The sequence below is a fragment of the Pelobates fuscus genome, chromosome 1 (assembly GCF_036172605.1).
Source record: "Pelobates fuscus isolate aPelFus1 chromosome 1, aPelFus1.pri, whole genome shotgun sequence".
In the NCBI taxonomy this organism is placed as follows: Eukaryota; Metazoa; Chordata; class Amphibia; order Anura; family Pelobatidae; genus Pelobates; species Pelobates fuscus.
The window spans coordinates 416,397,032-416,418,585 of record NC_086317.1 but is presented as its reverse complement, the minus strand read 5'-3'; the positions used below and the strand labels follow the sequence as shown (position 1 = coordinate 416,418,585).

The window sequence follows — 21,554 nt, the reverse complement described above, 5'->3', positions numbered from 1 at the left end:
CAGCCCTTCAGGGGAGGAGGGGAGCTTCTCTTTAATTTGATACTATGGTTGGTGATAAAGACTGCACACACCTGTGGAATGTGTAAGGCTCAGGGTAACACACTGGGCCCTCTTTCTATCCACTGCCGAAAAATGAACCTCTCTCTGTTGAAATGGGGCCAACCGACAAACAAAAATAAAACTCAGAGAAAAGTAGTTTAGCATTAAGAATCGGTTAAGTGTCCTTTTAAAATTCTTCTCATCCTTTTATTTAGGCAGCTCTACAATGGTCTTGAGGGTGTATAGTTCAATTACCTACTCAGCCAAGTGAAATAGATTTAGTCCACATGATCATAGTTGTGAAGCAGACATAGCTTGCATGGTGGTGGTACCAAAGGAAATGCAAAACAAATCTCCCTAAAACAGATAAGTGAAACAATTATAAAATGTAAGTACTTTAACCCATTCAACGCCAAAGGTGTGCCTGACACAAAAAGGGTTCAAATGCGATGTAGGCGTGGAGAAGGGAGCTTGTCTGACAGCTTATCTTTGCTACATTTTTTTAGTTGATTTCAAACATATTTGAGACATTCTTATTTGACCTATACTTAGTTTATGTTATGTCCTTGCATTTTTTTTTCTAGAATCTACTCAGTTTGAAGAGTTGCTGTTTGTCTTTTACACTACATTTAAAATATTCATGCCTTTTAGGTTTTTCTTTAATGTTTAAAAAAAAAAAAAAAAAAAAAGACAGACAGACAGACATACGTCTTACGACAGTTAAATACCCAAGCAAGCCCTGTGATGTCAGAGGACTACACTGCTGTGCCTCACTTCCTTCCCGTGCCTGGCATTAACTATTGCAATACTCTACCCATTTACACACGCAAAACGTCATTGCTACACGCTGACAAAACGCCCTACTGTGACTCAGCTATGCCAACACAAGACATGACAGAGAGGAAGTGAAAAGTGTGAGGAAGCTTTGCAGACGAGATGCAGCAGCATAGAAAAGGGCACAAGACTGCAAGACGGTGTGAAATTAAGATGTGGAAAACTAGGGGAACCCATTTATGACAAATAATCTGAATAGAAACTTCTGAGGGCACCTTGGTTGTAAGTGAGTAGAAGGAAGTCAATTGCAGCCTTCAGATTTTCCCATGAAACACAGTACCCATAAATATCTCACTGGGGTATTTTTGGTATATTATTACGAATGTGATGAACTCAGATCTAATAACTTATTATTTCTGCACCAGCTGGTGTGCACAGCAGATAATATGACAAGTGGAGGTGCTACGGTGTATGTTGTAATAATTCTTGGTACATCTGACAACTTGTTTAGAGCAAAATATTGTGGGTCAAATGCGTCTAGTTATTCTTGTCTGTCATGTTTTATGTAAATAGATTTAAAATGGTTCAGTGATGCACAACTGCACCGTACACAAACATAAGAAAGACCCTCTACTCATCTGTCTATGCGAGACTTGTTAAAACAATATCACACTATTGTGCCCTCTGGTACCCACCTCTATACTCATAAAGGGTTTAAAAAACCCTTATAAAACTTACCCGATTCAAGATGGCTGGCGGAAGGAGGGAGCTAATGTGCATGCGCCGCAAGCACATTAAGCTCTCCCCATAGGAAGCTGGATGTCATCATGCAGAGTTGCTTAACCATCAGGAAGTGCCTCTAGTGGCTGTCTGATTGACAGCCACTGGAGGCTGTCTTAGTACTGCAATGTAAACACTGCAGTTTCTCTAAACATTTCTCTTACATTTCAGGGCAAATGGGGACTGGGACACTGCACCGAGACAATTTTAATGTCCCTTTAAGTGTACATCATATCTCATGTAATATTTCACAGTTTGTGCCCCTGTTTTACTACAAAGTGCTACAGAAATTGCTGTCACTAAAAACAATTATAACAAAAGAAGTTTAACAGAAACATGTTAAGTTCGCTTTGATCCCTAATATTAGTGTGACTGAGAAGCTATTATATACTACACAGCTAATAAAGTTATCAAGCCTTTGCTTATGTGCGAGGTAAAGGATGGATATCACACATACAAAAGGATTATAGTTGTGAAAGGAAAGGGGAATGCATTTAAGAAGTTTAAAGAAACTTTTACGAGGGCTTCAGACTGGTATCAACGGATCAAGGGAGAGACAGAAATGAGGTAGTTAGTAGGCCTACTCACCCAGCTCCCACCTCTGCCATCATAAAAATAAAAGACTAAAAAACGCTGACAGGAGACAAGAAAAAAATATATACACTGTTGTCCACCCCAAATTTCAAATATTGAGGAAATTCCTTTTCCATGGGTTGAACTTCAAAGAAAAACATTTATAATGGCCATAAAATGTTTACAGCCCAGTCAGACCATTAACAGCCATTTGTCCCTAATACAGGAATCCCAGCAACTTGTGAAGAAGCTATTATATGGAGGCTTTTGTCAGGACATCATATGGGAGGCAGGTTTAAGGGCTGTTGTAGAATCACAAATTCTTTAACATTCTTAGCTAGTACACTTCCGTTCAACAGTCTATTAACCCCTTACAATGCAGTAACTTGTGGACCAAGCAACAAAGTGAGGGTTATCCCACAAGGGTTGAAGCACTCACACTTGGGGGAGTTCAAGTTTATTTAAGTTCCACCATACTTTTACTCTAGCTAAAATCCAACCATTTCCTAAATGGTCCTCTAAAGATGAGCCTGAAAAACAAAATAGGAGCTTGGGCTGGCTCTTAAACAGGCTACTGGTGACTTCCGTGTTTATTTAATGTGTCTTACATATAATTCTGAAGATTATCACTTTCTGTCCTGTGACAAATTCAAGTTGGTTCCTGTATATGTAAAACCTGGCCCTTAACCTCTACAAATATCTGGCAAGCCCTGCCCTAAATCATTCAGAAGAATACGGAAGAATATACTATGTAAGATAATCAGGGTAAAAGGAAAATTCATAATGTAATCCATTAAATTATTTGCTAGGAGAAAGAGTCCCATACTAATATAATATTGCCATTTGAGATATACAATGTTCATTTGGGTCAATATGTCAAAAACCTAAAAAAAAAGTCAAAAACGCAGCCTCCCAAGACAGGAATAGCCATTCAACTGTATCCATCAAGGTACAATACAAGAACCCAAATACTTTAATATACTGAGAAAACAACCAACTCGTGGGTTTTATTTTAAACATTCCCCATTTGGCATAAGGCGTTTGTACTTTTTGTTTCTGAATTTCTCCAGAACTCTGAAACAAATATGACACACTCTACCTACAACACCGAACTTAACTAATTTTACATGCAGGTAGGTAATTTTCCAATTTCAATAGAGAGTACCAGTCTTCTACAAATCCTTAACAAAAGCACAATAAACATGTAAACCCATCTAGGATATTTTTAGAATCTAAGTAAATGCTTTTTTAGGGTTGGTGTTATTCAGGGTTCTTTAAAGTTATTCTTGATTTCTCATTTCAAGAGACAGATGAGTATTTTAAATAGCGTGATATTTAGGTTGAAATAAACAATTTGGTGTGTGACAGAATGAATAGATTAGATTTAGTCTGACTCCTTTATTTTACATCTTGTGGTAAAGCCTTTCTCAGAAATAGTAAAATTTAGTTTTCACAGCAACTAAGTAAAGAGAGTGGTGGTGACGGGTATATGCCAAAGGATGTGGTTTTTCACTGTAGGGTAACTTATAGCATAGAATTCTGAGATTTTTTTTATGTAAAAACCCCACGTCTGCATAAAGTGTTTTTTTTTTTTTTTTTTTGCTTGGGGCATCATGATCAAGAGCATAGTTTGATTTACCTAATGCAAATATTTATTTTTTACAGAAAAACAAAGCTTGGGGGTAACATGATACAACTTGCTAACAGCATGCTATGTTTTACTTAATAAAATATTTAATAATTTTAAAAGAGAAAAAAATATCTGTGGCTTGCAAATATTTTGTGGTTTAGAATCCTTTGGCAAACTCTGGTCCTCTCACAATACAGAAGAGCAAAGAAAGGCCAAAAGCTGTCTGGACATAATAGCAGTGGTCGTTCACAGCAACTAGAGTGCTTGTCTCTCTATAGGGCCAGATTTCTGTTCCCACTGCCTGCTCTTTCTGTGTGTTTCACAAATGTGATTAAACATATGTAAGCAGACACAATGAGAATTCAAAGCAAATGTGGCAACGGCGGGTACCCTCATTACCACTCAAGTTTATAAGCAACATTTCCCAGGATGCACAAGCAGCCTAATGGATGGTTAGCTAAATGCGAAAAGTAGTTCTAAAACATGTGGGTTGCCAAGGTTTTTCCACTTATGGGAAATTCTAACAGAGTTTGGGTTTTTTTTCTCATTAAACTCTTTTAGTTTAGCAAATTAAATCTGAATTGCTAAATGTTGGTTAGAAAATTGCCACTCGGGAAACATTCTTCAACTCTGCTTTAATCACAGCTTGGCTTTTTTACCTTGAAATCTACAGGCCAGATATAACTGGCTAAAATTCAGAATTTGGCGAATAACTCAGTTAAAGGGACTGGAAACTAGGGAGTCAATAGATACTATTTAATATAAACCAATGCAGTCAAACAAAATTGTGTCTTTGTACATACTACTATACTGCCAAAGGGACAAATTAACAGACACAGAGACATAGCTTGCATTGACACATTCATCTTTGGAAACAGACAGGCACTAATAACCAATACAATGTGACACTCAGACATGTCCCTTCAATCACAGAAGAGTGCTCATTGGGCTGTTTAACCTTCTCCGATTCTTATCCTGTTTGTCTATATAGTGGCATTTGGCCAAATTTCCATTATTGAAAAAAAAAAAAAAAAAAAGAGTCCAACAAGTGTGAAATAATATCTACATTCCGACTGGTACTCCTCCCTTCAACACACTGAAAACTCTCACAATCTGACACAGTCAAAACAATAAATACACAATCCTACCTAGAGCAACATTCACACCCACAGAACTGACAGTCTGCCATCACTGTTCATGCAAGAGGACAATCACAGAACTTGACTCAATGTTCTACAGTAACTTCTTATCCCACACACTACATCCCCTGGGAAAGCCCACAGTATTGTGTTCAGTTCCAGAGAAGTCTGGCCATAAAGTACATTTTAACCCTTAGGCATATGAAAGGCCTGGAATACTCATGTAGGTAGTATACTGATTGACTGAAAGGACTATACCTGTCCACCACAAGTTATTTTAATGGACTAGAAACCCTTAAATCCTATGGTTGGCTGAGGGTGACAAGAGTTGCAAGACTGAATTTGCTTCTAGCCCAAGTGATGTAGACCAGGAAACTCCAGTAAATCTAATTGGTAATTATCTCAGACACCCAGCAAAGTATCCTAAACACTAGCAGTATATAAAGATGATGATGTGACATGTGACCCTTGGACTTAACATTCAATTTGTTACTAGACAACACATACTGAAAAGCTAAACATGCAAAAAAAAAATCTGTCTACAGAAAGGTAGGAGAGCAAAGGAACTTCAGAGTTTTTAAGTGCCTGTTTTTCCTCTTGACACAGTAACAATGGTTTTACTGCACATATGGTACTGATATACAATAATAATAATGCATCCAGCCTTCTCCCTCTCTGTGTATCTCCAATATGGAATGCAGGCAGAGTGTCAGCATCCCACAGGCACCAATGCAAACAGAAGGAGCACAGAAAGCTCCTTACTAATAACAACAAACACAAATTCAAGGATCTTATTAACTTAGAGTGCCAGCAGCAGGGATCATGTCTTGCACCCCCCCCCCCCCCCCCCCCATCTCTCGTGGCACTCATGGGTTAACCTTTTGAGTGCCAGGGGTGTGCCCAATACATTGTAAAAACAATGCAATGGACACACCCCTAGCACTCAAAGGGTTAAAGTGAAACCAAATGCCATTTTCAGCCCAAGAGAAAATATAAGCATCCAAATTATTTACATAGAAACTTAGGGGTTAACAACAATGGGTCCCAATGCCCTGCTCCCCCCAGCCGAATTCACAGAGGCACCTTCATGGTATCCACGTATTAAACAGGTATAGTAAATACAGCCAATCCTGCAAAGTACATGAGAGTGCATTACAGTGGGTTATTTTCCCATCCTAAAGTAAAAACAAAAGGGGGGGGGGGGGGAATAAAAGTCATTATTGTCACTTACATTGTAAACTGTGGCTCTGCATCCATCCAAAGGGGTCCAGCCCCCCAAAGCAGCCGTTTTTCCGTAGCATGCATCCACCCTGGGGACCCATGTCATACAGCGGCCGCGACATCAAAGGGAAAGCTTCCACACAGTCATACATTGTAGCAACGTAGCGTTCCAACCGGGCACTGGACGTGCAGTAGGGGAGGGAGAGAGACTGGCACAGTGGGCACTGATATCACCAATAGCTTGGCAACCCCTGAGCCGTGATTCCTTTCCCCAGCTTGCTTGCTCTCCCTCCCTCCTCTAGCACAGCCTGCTTTGTGGCATACCTTTTGCAAATAGCCAAACTGCCTTGGGGCTGTGGGAGTGACTTGAGGATTTAGATGGGACGGGCCACTACATACATACACACACACACCAGCTCAAAGCTTACCCCCTTAACTCTCCACCTATCCAAAAATCTGCTACAATACAATGCTTCGTCTCCTGCTTTATCCCAATACCTACACCCTACCGAGATGTCTTTTCACTAAGATCTGAAACTGGTTTTAACTGAGTTTGGGGCACAGACAACAACATGTACACTCAATCTAACTACACAGAATGAGTTTAGCAGGGCCATATCTCACCGATGCTGAAATTACATTTATAGCTGAAGAAGGGTTTACCCATGAAGTGCCAGAACGTTATATCATTGTTTTGAAATGTATTGATTTTCCTTTTTTTTGCACTGGAAAGGTAGTATTCATCATTGTACTGTGATTTACTTTCTTTTAATTCATAATTTGCTTACATATTATATATAATTACTACACACACACACACACACACACACACGTTTGTATGTATAGTGATTATATGTAAGCAAATGATTAAAAGAAAATACACACACACACACACACACACACACACATATATATATATATATATATATATATGAATATGTAAATAAACTGTTACGTTGTACAGATTTTACAGATTTTAAAATACACAATTTATATTTTATTTAATCTTTACTTTTTATGTTAGTATCTCTCCCCTGGCAAATCCAGAGATATTATGCCTGTATAAGCTCTTTCATATTACTAGTACTGAAAGAGTAATGCATTGAGGCTACGTTTGAGTACCTTTGTAATACCACATTTAGACAATCACCTATATTAATTGTCTCCATGCTGTAACTGGAACTAAGGTTTTTAGTTTTCTTGTGATTTGAAGCAGCAGTCCACCATCAATAGTCAGTAGATTAACTACTTTAAATAATTTATTCATCATACATAGCCTCAGTTGCCAGGTTTTCCAATGCTACTGGCCACCAGTAGATTCCATAATCATTCCAAATGATTCCATAAGACTCTATCCCCACCTACAAACAAATTACACCTATAATAAAGTATAGGGAATGTAATGGGGTGGAGGTCTTCCATTATCTTCAAGATTTATTTGTTACAATATTTGGTTATAGGCCCATAAAATGAATAGAAAAAAGAAACACAAATAAATAATATATATAAAAAAAAACAAAAAAACACCCAAAGGCAGCATGATGATAAGTAAAATATTATTACATAATATAAAATAATAATAATAATAATAATGAAAAATATAATTTTCACCCTTCAACCTATCATGTAAATAACGCAAATCCTATGTTCAATATATATCCTTATAAAACTACCAAAAAAATGTTCTAACCGGCTAACGTAAAAAGATTTAAAAAATAAATCAACACCTTAGATTTACATACGGGCAATCAGCAGCTTTCCCAATATATTTTCAGAGGCATTGAGAACAAATAGCTAAAAAGCAGGAAAACTCAAGAGTTGTGATCACATATTTTGGTGAGATTTTATTTTGCCGGCCTACGTCTACGGAATGAATGTTTTAATCCAGGGTCAGAGTTAGATGGAGAATGCATTTATTGTATCTGTGATCCCCCCCTCTTGCTAGAGTGTAAGATCACAAAATCTACACACTCTATTCTTGTACCAGTATGTAGGTGGGTATATGTTATGCTAAACGTTATGTAATGTATTTCAGACGTCAACCTGTCTATAGCCTGTTTGTGAAACAACAATACACAGGTAACCTTGCTAGATCATTAGACTGAATGTCTGATCTTCTAATGAGTATGTTTCACAGCATATGAGTCATGAAGTTGTGGAACCTCTTGCAAATTAGTGGTAGGAGAGTGGGTATCCCCTGATTGTTTCATTGGTGGGCTATGATCTTCCTAGTCTAATATACCTCTATTATGTTTTCGGTGTTGCAGTAGAGAGCAGTATTTTGCCAATGCCTGCTGTGGGCATGAAATTCATCCCTTTCATGATATGGCCAGTAGAGTATTACTTGGCTACTTGCTCAATAATTAAGTCATCCACCTTGAAAAGTGCACATTATTGTGGCAAGCCACTGATCTTTATTTAGCAGTGATCTACCAGGATAAAAGTTCTGACAGTAGGAAGTGACACCTAGCACATTTGTGAACACAGTGAGTAGGAAGCAGTTCAGTCACTTCACACCCTGACTAGTACACTGATTGTTATACCGGAGAGCTCAGGGATTGATATCATTTTACCAGACAGAAATCGAGTTTATCGAGCCAGGCTGTGCATCTCAAAATGTTGGTAAACTACAGCCCTTGTCTTGGTCAGCTTTTGAAGTTAATATAAGATGGGCCTCTTGATATCTGATGCTCATAGAATATCTTCTCCCTCCCCCGCCCCTCAAAAAATAAATAAATATATATATATATATATATATGCTACATTTGTGCGGCTACATTCAGTGCTAACTGAAATATTATCCTGCATTCTTGAAAGTAAATAAAAATCTGTATTTTACTTATTCTGCTCTCCCTAATAATATAATAACTACAAATATTAGTAATAAGCATGTCAGGTACAGAGCAGGGTTTGCAAGTACAATTTGAGAATAAAAAGGGTTTTGTTACATGGCGGTCACTTCAGCAATCCTGCCTTAGCGTGCTGAGGCTTCCTGGAGCACAGCAACTCTCCCTTTTCTTCACGTATGGGGGTGTATTCTTCAAACTGGGAATTCATGAGAAGTTGCAAGAGAATTGCTAACTGTTGGCCTTATAGCTCATTTGGAAAAACAGCAGAGTTGCAGGTTTGTTTGTTTTTTACAATTGGTAAGTTTTGTCTGTTATCTGCAATTTTCTTGTCAATTCTCCACAATTCCTGATTTAGTAAATAATCATGAAAGTGTTCTGTATGAGCTCTGTATCATCAAAGGCAAAGTATTATTTTCCTGCTTCCCCTCTAACTGTTTTGTACTATAGAGAGAGAGACAAGAAAGCTTGACATGAATTAAACCATTGGCATATTCAGCCTATAGTACATTGGAGCCTAATCCCCTGCAGTATCACAAGGCACTGTGCTCTAAAACCACCCATCACGCCTATACTATAAGACAAATGGAGTCTCGCTCCTTTCTGTTATGCCCATAAGCAAACTATAGGTATTAGCACGCAAGACAGCAAGGTAAGAGCGGTGAACACCAGAGACTGTGAAAATATATTTTTAGATGTTAAAAAAAGAGGGAGGAAATCCATATTTCTTTTTATTAAACAGTATATTCCATGCTGGACATTGACTAAAAGATGTTAGACGTTGAAACTTAAGATTTCATTCACACAGTCTGCTTTTAGAAATTGAGAAAAGTTACCTCTGTGAAACCTTAACTTCCTGTGCCTTTTCTTGGAAATAGTTTGTAGAGTTATTATTTACCTCCCATGTTTCTCCTCATTTCTCTCTAAGGGTCGACCAGGACATATCAGCTTCCACAAATCGAGTAGAAAGAATTAATCACATCAAGATGGATGTCACTGGTTAGGTGAAGATTTAGAAATGTGACAAGTCTAAATTCAGGCACTGTCAATCCCTTTATTTACTATGGTAATTTTGTTTTAAAATTCGATTACAAATTTAACAGACCATTAAAACTTCATATATATGGCCAAAGGATCCTTTCATATACTAAAGCTAGGGATGGATTTTTCTCATTTTGTTACATATTCTTCATTTAAAAGCATTCCATTTTCTTTCAATGAAAGGATTATAATATAAACATTGATGAAAGGATTATAATATAAACATTTTTGAGGTGACAGTTGTCCTCTAACAAAGTTCCATCTTAGTTGATACATAATACGTCAGTCAAAAGAATCCTGCAGAAGGGCAAACTGCAGTCATCATGAACAAAAGAGAACAAAATGGAGATGCCTGGATACTTAGATCCAACGCAAGATTTTCAGATTTTTTTTTTAGAATCTTATATTCTAGACAGAGTTTTCTCAGCCTTTATTTTTCCAATCACCCACCATAAGAATCTATTTCTAAAAAGCACCCCTTTTGTAATTGATACTTGCAATGCATCAGTAACATGGCATTAAACAGATACGGAAGCATCACCTGGCCATGCCTAGGAAAATCTGTAATGTTTCCTAGGTGTTTCCTATTATTGTAAGCACACAGTAACCACTACATCCTGTCACAATGCTTCTTCATTTCACCCAGTCCCCCTGAGACAACTACAAGAAATCGCTTACTCAGCACTTAATACTGCAAACGTTGATTCCTGCCCTTTGGGGACTGGCTCTTCAGCAATGGTTGTCCAGTGCAAAAAGCATTTACAGTATGGAATAACTTACAGCAGCACTATATGACAGAACAAAAGCTATCTCCAGAACTTGGGCCCCATGGCTGGACTTTGGGGCATACCTTAGTGTTCTTAGTGTCAGGACATAATGCAAAATACTCTGTCGCGTGTTAAATATTATTTCTGATTTATTCACAGCCTTTATGTACCGAATTTCTTTAGCTGTAATTTACTTATATGTGTTTGTATTACAAAATATAATCATAAAGATTGTTTTAAAAAACAAAAACAAAGGTTCAGCAACTATTTGACCAAATATTGGAATAAGTAGTAGAGGTATGATTACTGTTGCCAATTGATCACAGTGATTACAATAGCTCTGATAAAGTTTACCCTACACTCTCTAGAGTTTGTATAGAACCTCAGAGTGGCAGACAAAAAAAAATATCCAGTGGGTGTCATTTCTGTGGATGAAACAATGTGTTATTTGGGTAAGGTCAGGGAAGAATGACTCACAATACACAAATAAGCACTCTATATAACAATGATAGGCAGGTGGGCATCTTTGAAGGCACAATGCCAGGTCCCACTCCTGTCAGCTGATAAAGGGAAGATGAGATTAAAGTGTATATATAATCACCAACATACTTTGTAGAAGAACAAATAGAAATTTTTGTCACAATACATAGACATTGAGAATAGAATTTAGGGTAAACCACTTGAATCCGGTACAGGCCGCAGGGCGGCAGTGCAATGTTTTCTTCATGCACATAAAGTCACATACCAATTTAGCACTGCATATTTAAGGATTGGTATAGATCACATGCATCCTTTTGCAAACAATACCCTACATTCTAGTGTATATTTTCAGAAGAAAATCACTCCCTCAGTGCTCTCAGCCAATCACTACCATCCAGGCTGAAACAAATTAATATTGGTCAATTCTGAATGCTGTTTGTGAGGAGGCACACTATGGGAGGTAGGAGAACTGGAACTGCTGGCGGGCCTCTTTACTCAACTCCTTGGGGAAGATGCCCCCCCCTGAAATACCTATGGAACGCGCACACAGAGCACTACGTGCCCCCAGAAGAGATGGCCAACCGAGGGACATGATTTGCTGCCTCACATCATTCCAACAGAAAGACGCCATTATGAGAGCAGCCAGGACCCAGCGCTCAATTGCTTCCATGGACTCCCAGGTTACGCTGTTCAAGACCTGTCGTCCCTCACGCTCGATGCCCGACGGGCGCTGAAGCCCCTAACTAATATGCTGTTGGAAAGAAGGATCCCCTATAAGTGGGGTTTTCCGTTCAGCCTGCAGGCCAAGATTGAAAACCGCTGGCACACACTACGCTGGCCCAATGATGTTCCCCGATTCCTCCAGTCAGCGGGCCTACCACATGTCCACATACAGAACTGGATCTCGAAAACCTGCCTGCTCGCTCGGACCCCACCCAGCAGCCGATAACCAGATGGGAGGACACGCTGCACCACCACCGCGGCGGCCCCGACGGCCCGGAGGAGTAGCGACCTGGGACACCGAAGCCGACCCTCTATATCAGGTACCAAGGGCCACCCTCTAGGCTGCCCTATCCCCCTAGGGGGACACCTAGTAACCGCTTCAAGCGAATTATGGTGCTTAATTACTTGCCCCTGGAACTGGGCGTGATGAGAACTTTGGAGTTAGGCCGCTGGGTGGCAAGACAGGGACCCATACCTCACCATTGCAGTACCCCGGGACTTGGTGTGACACCACGGGTGGGGTGTTTGGGGAAAACCAGCCATGAGGAGAGTCCATGAGACGGGGGCGGCCGACCACTCGCAAGCTCCTTCTCTCCGGGGTTGGTCATGAAGCGATGGACTGTTTGGGAGGGGGGACTGGGGCGCATATCTGAGAAAAGCGCAGGCACATAGTCATATTCCCATTTAGTTATACAGCATTCGCATGGGGTACGGTATTTGAGGCCGACTGCATACACGTTGTGCTCTTTCAAACTGTTAAAAATGTTCAGGACGCCCACGTTATACCACTGTTGTGCTCCCATACTCGTTTTCCTGGCACTATAGTGCCCTGAGGGTGCCCCCACCCTCAGGGACCCCCTCCCGCCGGGCTCTGGGGAGAGGAAAGGGGTTAAAACTTACCTTTCTCCAGCGCCGGGCAGGGAGCTCTCCTCCTCCGATCCTCCTCCTCTCCTCCCATTCGGCTGAATGCGCACGCGCGGCAAGAGCTGCGCGAGCATTCAGCCGGACTCATATAGGAAAGCATTATCAATGCTTTCCTATGGACGCTTGCATGCTCTCACTGTGATTTTCACAGTGAGAATCACGCAAGCACCTCTAGCTGCTGTCAGTGAGACAGCCACTAGAGGATTTGAGGGCTGGATTAACCCATTTATAAACATAGCAGTTTCTCTGAAACTGCTATGTTCATAAAAAAAATGGGTTAACCCTAGCTGGACCTGGCACCCAGACCACTTCATTAAGCTGAAGTGGTCTGGGTGCCTACAGTGGTCCTTTAACAAATTTAGAGAGGATCTCCTAATACTAGCAGGGGGCTTGAACATGTCACTAGACCCCCTCCTGGATACGTCCCGCGGAACTAGTACACTACCACCACACTGTCTACGATCCGCCACCAGGGCATTGAACGGAATGGGTCTTGTAGACTGCTGGAGAACCGCACACCCAGACGATAGGGACTATACGCACTTCTCTCATGTCCAGCAGCACTATAACTGCATTGACTACATATTTATGCCCCAGGAATATCTTTCCCTACTCCACGACGCACACATTGGACTCACGACCCACTCCGACCACGCTCCAATTAAAGTACGTACAAGCTCACCCCTCTATAAACCCAGAGACAGACAGTGGAAACGTAACGTAACCCTGCTGAACGACCCGGTCTCCCGCGCATCCGCGCTTCAGACGATCACACAATATTTTGACACTAATGACAACCCAGACACACCCCCCTTGACGATCTGGGAAGCACATAAATGTGTCATGAGAGGCCTGTCTGTACACAGCGCAAAAAAGATAGACACAGGCGCATCACCGACCTCACGTCCAAGGTATCCGCCCTGGAAACCACACACAAACAAACACTAGACTATAATACCTATCTGCAACTGACCGAAGCCCGGAGAGAACTTAGAGACCACCTCTCTCAGAGGCTGCTACACACCCTGACAAAATCGGGCGGGTACTTCTATGAACACTCCAACAAAAGTGGTCGGCTCCTAGCAAAAATGCTCCAGGCAAAGAGGAGGGCACAACATATCCATAAAATAAACACACGGGACCAACGTAGCACTAGACACCCGGAAGATATACTTGAAGCTTTTCAGGCTTATTACAAAGACCTACAGCCCTACAGACACATCAACGGAAGATCACGGATTACCTCTCCCAACATGTAACCAAAACGCTCTCTCAGGAACAAACAGAGGACCTGGAGCAACCCTTAACCCTGGAAGAACTCAAGGGAGCTCTGAAAAGTATGAAACCCCATCGGGCACCCGGCCTGACCTGACGGTCTGCCACTCTCATACCTTCGCGCCTTTAGCGACACCCTACTGCCCAAGCTCCTGACGGGACTGAACTTGATTCGCGAGGGCGGTCGGTTCCCAACAGACACCCTGGCCGCTACAATCACAATAATTCCCAAAGACGGCAAGGACCCGACTAATTGCTCGAGCTACCGCCCGATTTCTCTTCTGAATTCGGACCTCAAGCTCTTTGCCAAGGCTCTGGCCCGCAGGATCTCTCCGATCCTCCTGGACCTTATCCACCCTGACCAAGTCGGGTTCATCCCAGGTAGAGAAGCCAGAGACGACACGATAAGGGCACTCAACATCATTCATACGGCGAAAACCAAGAAACGTGAGGCTGTACTGCTATCGACGGACGCCGAAAAGGCGATCGATCGGGTAGACTGGACGTATCTCACAACTACTCTCCGCCACTTCTTATTCGGCCTCAGCTATGCACCTGGGTGTCGGCATTGTATACGACTCCGACAGCGCGGATCCGCATCAACGGAACCTTGACACAAACTTTTCCCATCAGCAACGGTACGCGCCAAGGCTGTCCCCTGTCCCCCCTCCTGTTTGCCCTCTCCCTGGAACCATTTCTAGAGGTGGTCAGACAGGACGGGGGCATCACCGGGGTGTCACTGGACGCGGGGGAGCACAAACTTGCAGCTTACGCGGACGATATGTTGTTTTTTCTAAAACAACTCCTAATCTCGATCCCCAACCTCCTCAAGGCATTTCGCAAATACCACCTAGTTTCCAATCTGAAACTAAATTTGGACAAATCCGAAGCCATGCCACTGCTAGAGAACGGTGAGCTGGCCGACCGCCTGAGCGCTAAGTTTGCCTTCTCTTGGCGGCCGGTCAAGCTGAGGTACCTGGGCATATGGTTACCATGGGATCTCACGCAACTTTATCAATTGAATTCCCCCCCTCCTCGCGAGCATCCAAAAAGATCTCCTCCGCTGGTCACCACAATATCTCACCTGGTTTGGCCGCATTCAAGCGATAAAGATGAATGTCCTCCCCAGATTATTGTACCTATTCGCGACACTACCCGTCGCAATCCCACAATCATTTTTCCGCAGCCTGACACGAGAAATCCGCAGCTTTATATGGAACCGCTCCGCGTCCCGCATACGCAGGACCACACTGGAATGACCAAAGACTGCTGGAGGATCTGGGCTGCCCTCCGTGCAGCAATACTACCAGGCCGCACACCTGCAGAGGGTGGTGGACTGGCACGCACGCCCAAGCACTAAAAGGTGGGTGTCCATGGAAGTCCAGCAGGCGCATGGTGCAGTCCCATCCAGACTTTGGCTTGGCTCGCTCCCCTACACGGAACTCCGAACCCAAAACCCACTCATCGACGCCACCCTCGGGGTCTGGTGCAAGCTGCGCTTTACACACCGACTCACCACTTCACCTAACCTGCTCACTCCGATAACGTATAACCCAGACCTCCCCCCGCGACCTTTCGGAACTTCCAACAGACGGACTGGATTTACTTGCACCAATGGACTGTTGATAGGGCCCTCTAACCGCTACCCGACGTCACAACAACTCAGCGACCGACCCCACTTGACATGTTCCACTACCACCAGGTGAAAACTTACTACATGAACTTTCAAGGTAAAGACCACATTCACAGACAACTGACTGACTTCGAACGACTATGCACGGACAGAGAACACGCAGTATCCTACCTCTACACAAGTCTACAGTCACTGGGCAATGAACGCCCACTAGGGTTCACGGAAAAATTGGAACGAGAGACGGGTACGCACTTGACTATCCAGGAGTGGGATAAAATATTTCTCTTAACTCACAAATGCACCATTAGCTCCATATACCAAGAGATGAGCTATAAACTACTCACACAATGGTATAGGACCCCAGATGCACATGCACGACACAGCCTCTGGAGAATGCTGGAGATGTAACTCTGACCTGGGCACCAACCTCCACATCTGGTGGTCTTGCCCCCGCATAGTTCCGTACTGGCGCTTGAGGAAATCCATAATATGGAAATGTTAACTGCCTCCCTGCAGGAGCGCTCGGACAAATGTGCCCTTCTATGGTACCCCTGGACGTCTCCTTGTAGACACACCCGCCACCCCCAAGCCCTTACCAAGGTTTGACTCCCCGACCATGACATTCCCCCCCCCTTCCCTCTTGTCTGTGACATATCATGTTTGATCTCCGACAGGCCTCCAGGTCCACTGTGCTCTCACCCCTTCCCTCTATGCTAGACGATAACCTTCTAACAAGAAACAACATAAAACCACAACCACCTGCATATCACAGGCATACCTATATTACAAATGACAGACATGGGCCACCCATCAAGCCTCCGATTAATACCCGCTCTTGTAGACGCATAGAGAGGTGACGGCGCATGGGTTACGAGTAAAACACTGTTCACAACTCCGGCCTGTTGCTAGGCCTAACGCTCTGATATTGTATATGTCACAAATTGTAACTTGATGCCTGATAACCCCCCCCACCACCACCACCCCTCTCTTTTTTGTATCCCACCCTGTTTGGAAAAATGCAACAAATAAAGAATGTAAAAAAAAAAAAAAAAAAATTAATCTAATTATAAATGTATATTCCTTTCTTCTACATTACTCTCTGTGTACATATCAAGACATGGACAAGATAGGGCGCAAACACCAGTGCCGACTTCATAAATGAGAAACACAAAATTGTCATTTTTAGAACGACAATGTTCTCTGACAGAAATCAGGTAGAATTTTATTAATATCTACAATACCAGTACCATCCCCGTTGTCATGCCAGGAAGTGTAGTATGACACTTCATTTCAGGGAATGCATTATGACTGCTCCAGAGTCCAATGACATTGTACTTTATAACACTCCAGCAGACACACAGCCCACCTATGGAAGTTCATGTCATGAAGCTCCCAACACCACAGTTTTGGTACTAGCAATGTTAAACAAGGTAGTGAATTCTGCAGCGGAGTACAAAGATTTATGTGTGACGCAATTCAGCATTTGGTAGTCCCATTCTGCAAGCCTGTGTGGCCTTGTACTTTGCAGAGGAGTTGGTGCTGCGGCGTAATGTTTCCACTTTGCAGTAAGAGCTCTTACAAGTGTCCGTGGCAGCTCAATCAAGGCAGAAATATGATGAAACAGATTTTTTGAAAGGTGATACATTGAAAGGCTCTGCGCTCTTTAGTAAAAGCCATTCGGCTGCCAATGCTTGTCTTTGGAAATTCTATGGCTGTGTGCTTGATTTTATGCACCTGTCTGCAATATGTGTAGTTGAAACTGACAATGAGTAGGAATGTTCTTCTAAAAGCCTTTATGCTAACATTTGGTACACCCAAGTTTTGATAGCGTGTGCCTCTTTGGTAATTTTTTTCTTGTAATTTTCTCTCACTACACCACAACGTGGTTTCTGTTCGGCATGTGGATAGCGTCTGTGTCCTGTGCTATTTACACATATACTACTATGAATAGAAACAGTAAGGTTAATTGTAATGCACACCAACATCTCTGCTTTTATTTAAAGGGATATAGTGTTAGGAATACAAATCTGCATTCCTAGCAATATGCTTCTTTCTGCCCCCTCCCTCGTGTCCCCCTCCCCCTCAGCAGTTTAACGGTTCATGAACGCTTACTGTACATACCAGTTTCCAGTGCCGATGCTCTTGGGCGCTGGGTCAGCGTTCCGCCCACTCCGACGCTAGATCGTCATTAGGTCCTCCCATTAGGAAAGCAGTGCTGAAATGCTTACCTATGGGTAATTACTGAAGCTGAATGTCGTCATCCAAAAGTCATCAACAAAAGTTGCCTAGCAAGCAGGTAGTGCCTTTAGTGGCTGCCTGATTGACAGCCACTAGAGGCAGTTAATCCTGCAATTTAATTATTGCAGTTGATCGGAAATTTAATATATAGACTGACTGCATTATATTTTGATTGACACACAAAATTTCACGAGTATATCAAATACAGTGAACCACTTTTCAGGAGAAAAAGAAAAAGAAAATTGTACAGTTAGAATAGTGACTACTAGCTTGAATATGCTCCATTTTAGGGAACATTCTAAGCACCTACAGCCCACAGGTCTCATTGGCTGAAAGCATTAGCTGAGCATTCTCATACAATGAGTGTGTCCTGTATCCAACATGCTCAGTTCAATGTTGACATCCACCATTGGAAAAACACAAAAATGGAGTAATATACATTAATGGGGAAAAAGAATGGATAAGAGGCGCAAAAGGGGGGTCAACAGAAAAAAACAAACAAAAAAAAACCATAAAATCCATCCAATTCTTTATTTTCTTATACAAAGGGATAGTGATAGAGACCAACACAGGTAGCTTTTAAATGTACAAGGGGCATATTTTTTTTTACGCAAAACCTCATGTGCACAACATGTGATTAGAATGTGGAGTAAACAGAATCTTATAGGTTACATATAACAAGTGGTCCTTAGCCCCTGGGCTAGGACCCGAAACTGGCTCCCCTTAACACTGAAGTGGGTCCTGAGTAGATAATACAGCAAAACACACATAATATTTATTAAGTTGTTTTGTAGAACTTCATTGTTATAGACTGTATTACAATGGAAGAATAGATTGTGAGCTAAATTGTTAATAGAAAAATGGCTCGCCAAGCCATTACCATTTACATAATATGGGTCACGGTCCCTGTCAAAAACTAAAAGGTGAATTACACTGTTAAACTATTAACAGGATTTCCCATATAAACAGTAAAGGCGAGGACGCACAACCTAGTGTAATAAAAATAGATTGCATTAGTATATGCAATCAGACTACACCAAGGCCAGAGTAGAGAACAGTCTCAGAGCAAAGAATATCTATGAATTAGATGAGTCTCGCCTTCATTAGCCCAGTGAACTCTTTCACTCCAGGTAATGTATAGCATGGACTTTGGTTTAAAAAAAATATTTAAAACTTTTATGTCAGTGTTGAATTGCAAGATGTTTCAGGAGACATATATTCAACCTACAGACTGAATGAAAGCCTTTTCTTCTTTTTGTGGACATTTTCAGAGACTACAGTACTAAAAGGACACACCTCTAAAAGAAGAAGAATCCCTAGAAAATCCCAGTAGTTACATGAATCAAAACATAGTTCAGGCTATCATATGGGTTCTAGCTTGGGTCAATGTTATAATCATTCATCATCGAAATTGCATTAGGAGTGTGCTATTGGGTAGATAGATGTCTCCCTGACAGAAGGTTCATTTATTGAACAAGTGGAATCAGTGAAAGATGCATAGTGGGTTCACAGACTTATCTGCATGTCTGTCTGCCTATTTATCTAGTACTGCCCCTTAAAGGGACACTATAAGTCCCAGAGCCACTACACCTTAATGTAATGGTTCTGGGGCAAAGAGACTGTCTGGGCAGTCTTTGCACAACAGACAGTTGGTGTCTTTTTTTTTGGTACTGATGATATATGTTACAGATTGCATCAACTTGATTTGTATCTAGCAGCCAGCTAACCTTTATTCCCTACACAGTGAATTGGCGTAGGCTCATAATGTGTGTAGCTATCTGTATATATATATATATATATATTGTATTTTTTATTTAGTAATATTGTATCCTATTGTAACAATGCAATGTTTTGTGGACCCAGGACATACTTGAAAACAAGATAAATTTCAATGTACCCTCCTTGGTAAAATATTTCATAAATAAAAAACTAAAAAAAAAATCAAATTACAAAACATAGGCAAAAGTAGTCGAAATGGAGACATTCTCAAATTCAAATATTTTCTTAACTTGATTATTTTGGCGTAAATAATGCAATCTGTTTGAGAAAAGATAAAGTGATTTGGTGTGCTGAAGACCCTCTTCATTATAGTATTTGTGTTTTTATGTATATAGCTATTGTAATTTGTATATGTACTCGTGGATACATAAATTTTGTATATATCGCGTATTAATATTGGTTTTGTATTTTATTGTACCGTAATGTAACAATGCAATGATTTGTGGACCCAGGACATACTTGAAAACGAGAGAAATCTCGATGTATCTTTCCTGGTAAAATATTTTATAAATAATATACCTCTCTATACACCCTCTGGCATATCAGGAATAAGGCAAATTATTAAAACCACTGATATTCTGGTATGAGTGGCACATGCTATATTATCTGGACCAGTGACTAATTTTGGCACGATAGATCCTTCTGAACAACATTTGCCCGACTGGCTGAGCATTATGGGAAATGTAGTTCAAACACATTTGGGACAGCCAAGGCTAGCAATCAGACATAGACAGTCAACTGGTATTTACATATATTAGCAATTTATAATTTTGCCATTTTTGTTTTTTCTTTTAGCAGTGTTCCCTACAATTCCTCCTTCCTTAATCCTCTACTCTGCACACTCACACCTCCCTCTCCCATTTATTTCCCTCTCTCAGTCTCTCCAATTCTTATTTTTTCTAATTCTCTGGCTCCTCTCTCCCCTCAGGTCAGGATGCAGTGGTACATTCCTGTGGCGTGAAACTTTGCATTTTCCTTTCAATCCGAGTTGCCTGTGAGAGGGATTCCAGCTCCCTCCCTTATATCCCCCCTTTCCTCTCTATTTTCTCCCCTCCCTGTCAGTAAGATGCAAGCAGCCAGCTCTCTATGAACCCTGCCAGAACCCCCTTTGGGTGCAGTAACCTTCATGTGACCCAGCCCTGTGTTAGTCCTTCCTTCTACACAATTTTCCAAGGCATTGATACTATTACAGGCCTGCCCTCTCCCTCGCTCTACGTTTTCCTCTCGTTCACCATTCCTTTATTCCTTCTCCCCCTTTTTTCTACCCTCCTCCATTCTATGGTTTTATTTCTTTTGGTGCCTTCTCTATATTTTTCCATCTCGGCATTCCTCCACTTTTATTGGTCTTGCTTTCCTCTTTCCCATGAAAAATTTTCCTCCACTAGCTTTGCTTCCTTCTTTCTCTATTTCATCAATTTCTTTTATGCGATTCTTCTCTACTTTTTTTTTTAAATCTTTTTTTTAAAATTCAGCATTTTTATAGTTTATACATTAACCAGTTTTGCTACTCTGTTTACTGTTTCACTTTTGTTTTCCTTGTACATGTTTGTTGCAAAATCTATTGTACCAATATAGCCCTTGTTTCATTTTTAGAGGGGTTTATTTACTAAACAGTAAGCTGGCAATTGAATTTTAATTAGTTTTCCAGTCTATTCTGTTTTTTTCTCCATTGATTGTATGTAAAGCAATTAT

The 21,554-nt window shown here is 41.3% G+C and overlaps 1 protein-coding gene across 2 annotated transcripts in view; it reads right to left on the bottom strand.

The window, feature by feature from the left end:
* The window catches only part of RARG (retinoic acid receptor gamma), a 174,836-nt gene that overhangs the window by 32,276 nt on the left and 121,006 nt on the right, over positions 1 to 21,554 (bottom strand). Inside the window, exon 1 of one of the 2 annotated variants that reach the window (XM_063428480.1) lies at positions 6,167 to 6,500. The exons of the other annotated variant lie outside the window; for it this stretch is intronic. Within the exon in view, the coding sequence (XP_063284550.1) occupies positions 6,167 to 6,308 (142 nt within the window). The 5' untranslated portion in view covers positions 6,309 to 6,500. Of the gene's footprint in view, positions 1 to 6,166; positions 6,501 to 21,554 lie in introns of those variants that run through there. 2 annotated transcript variants of the gene reach the window in all.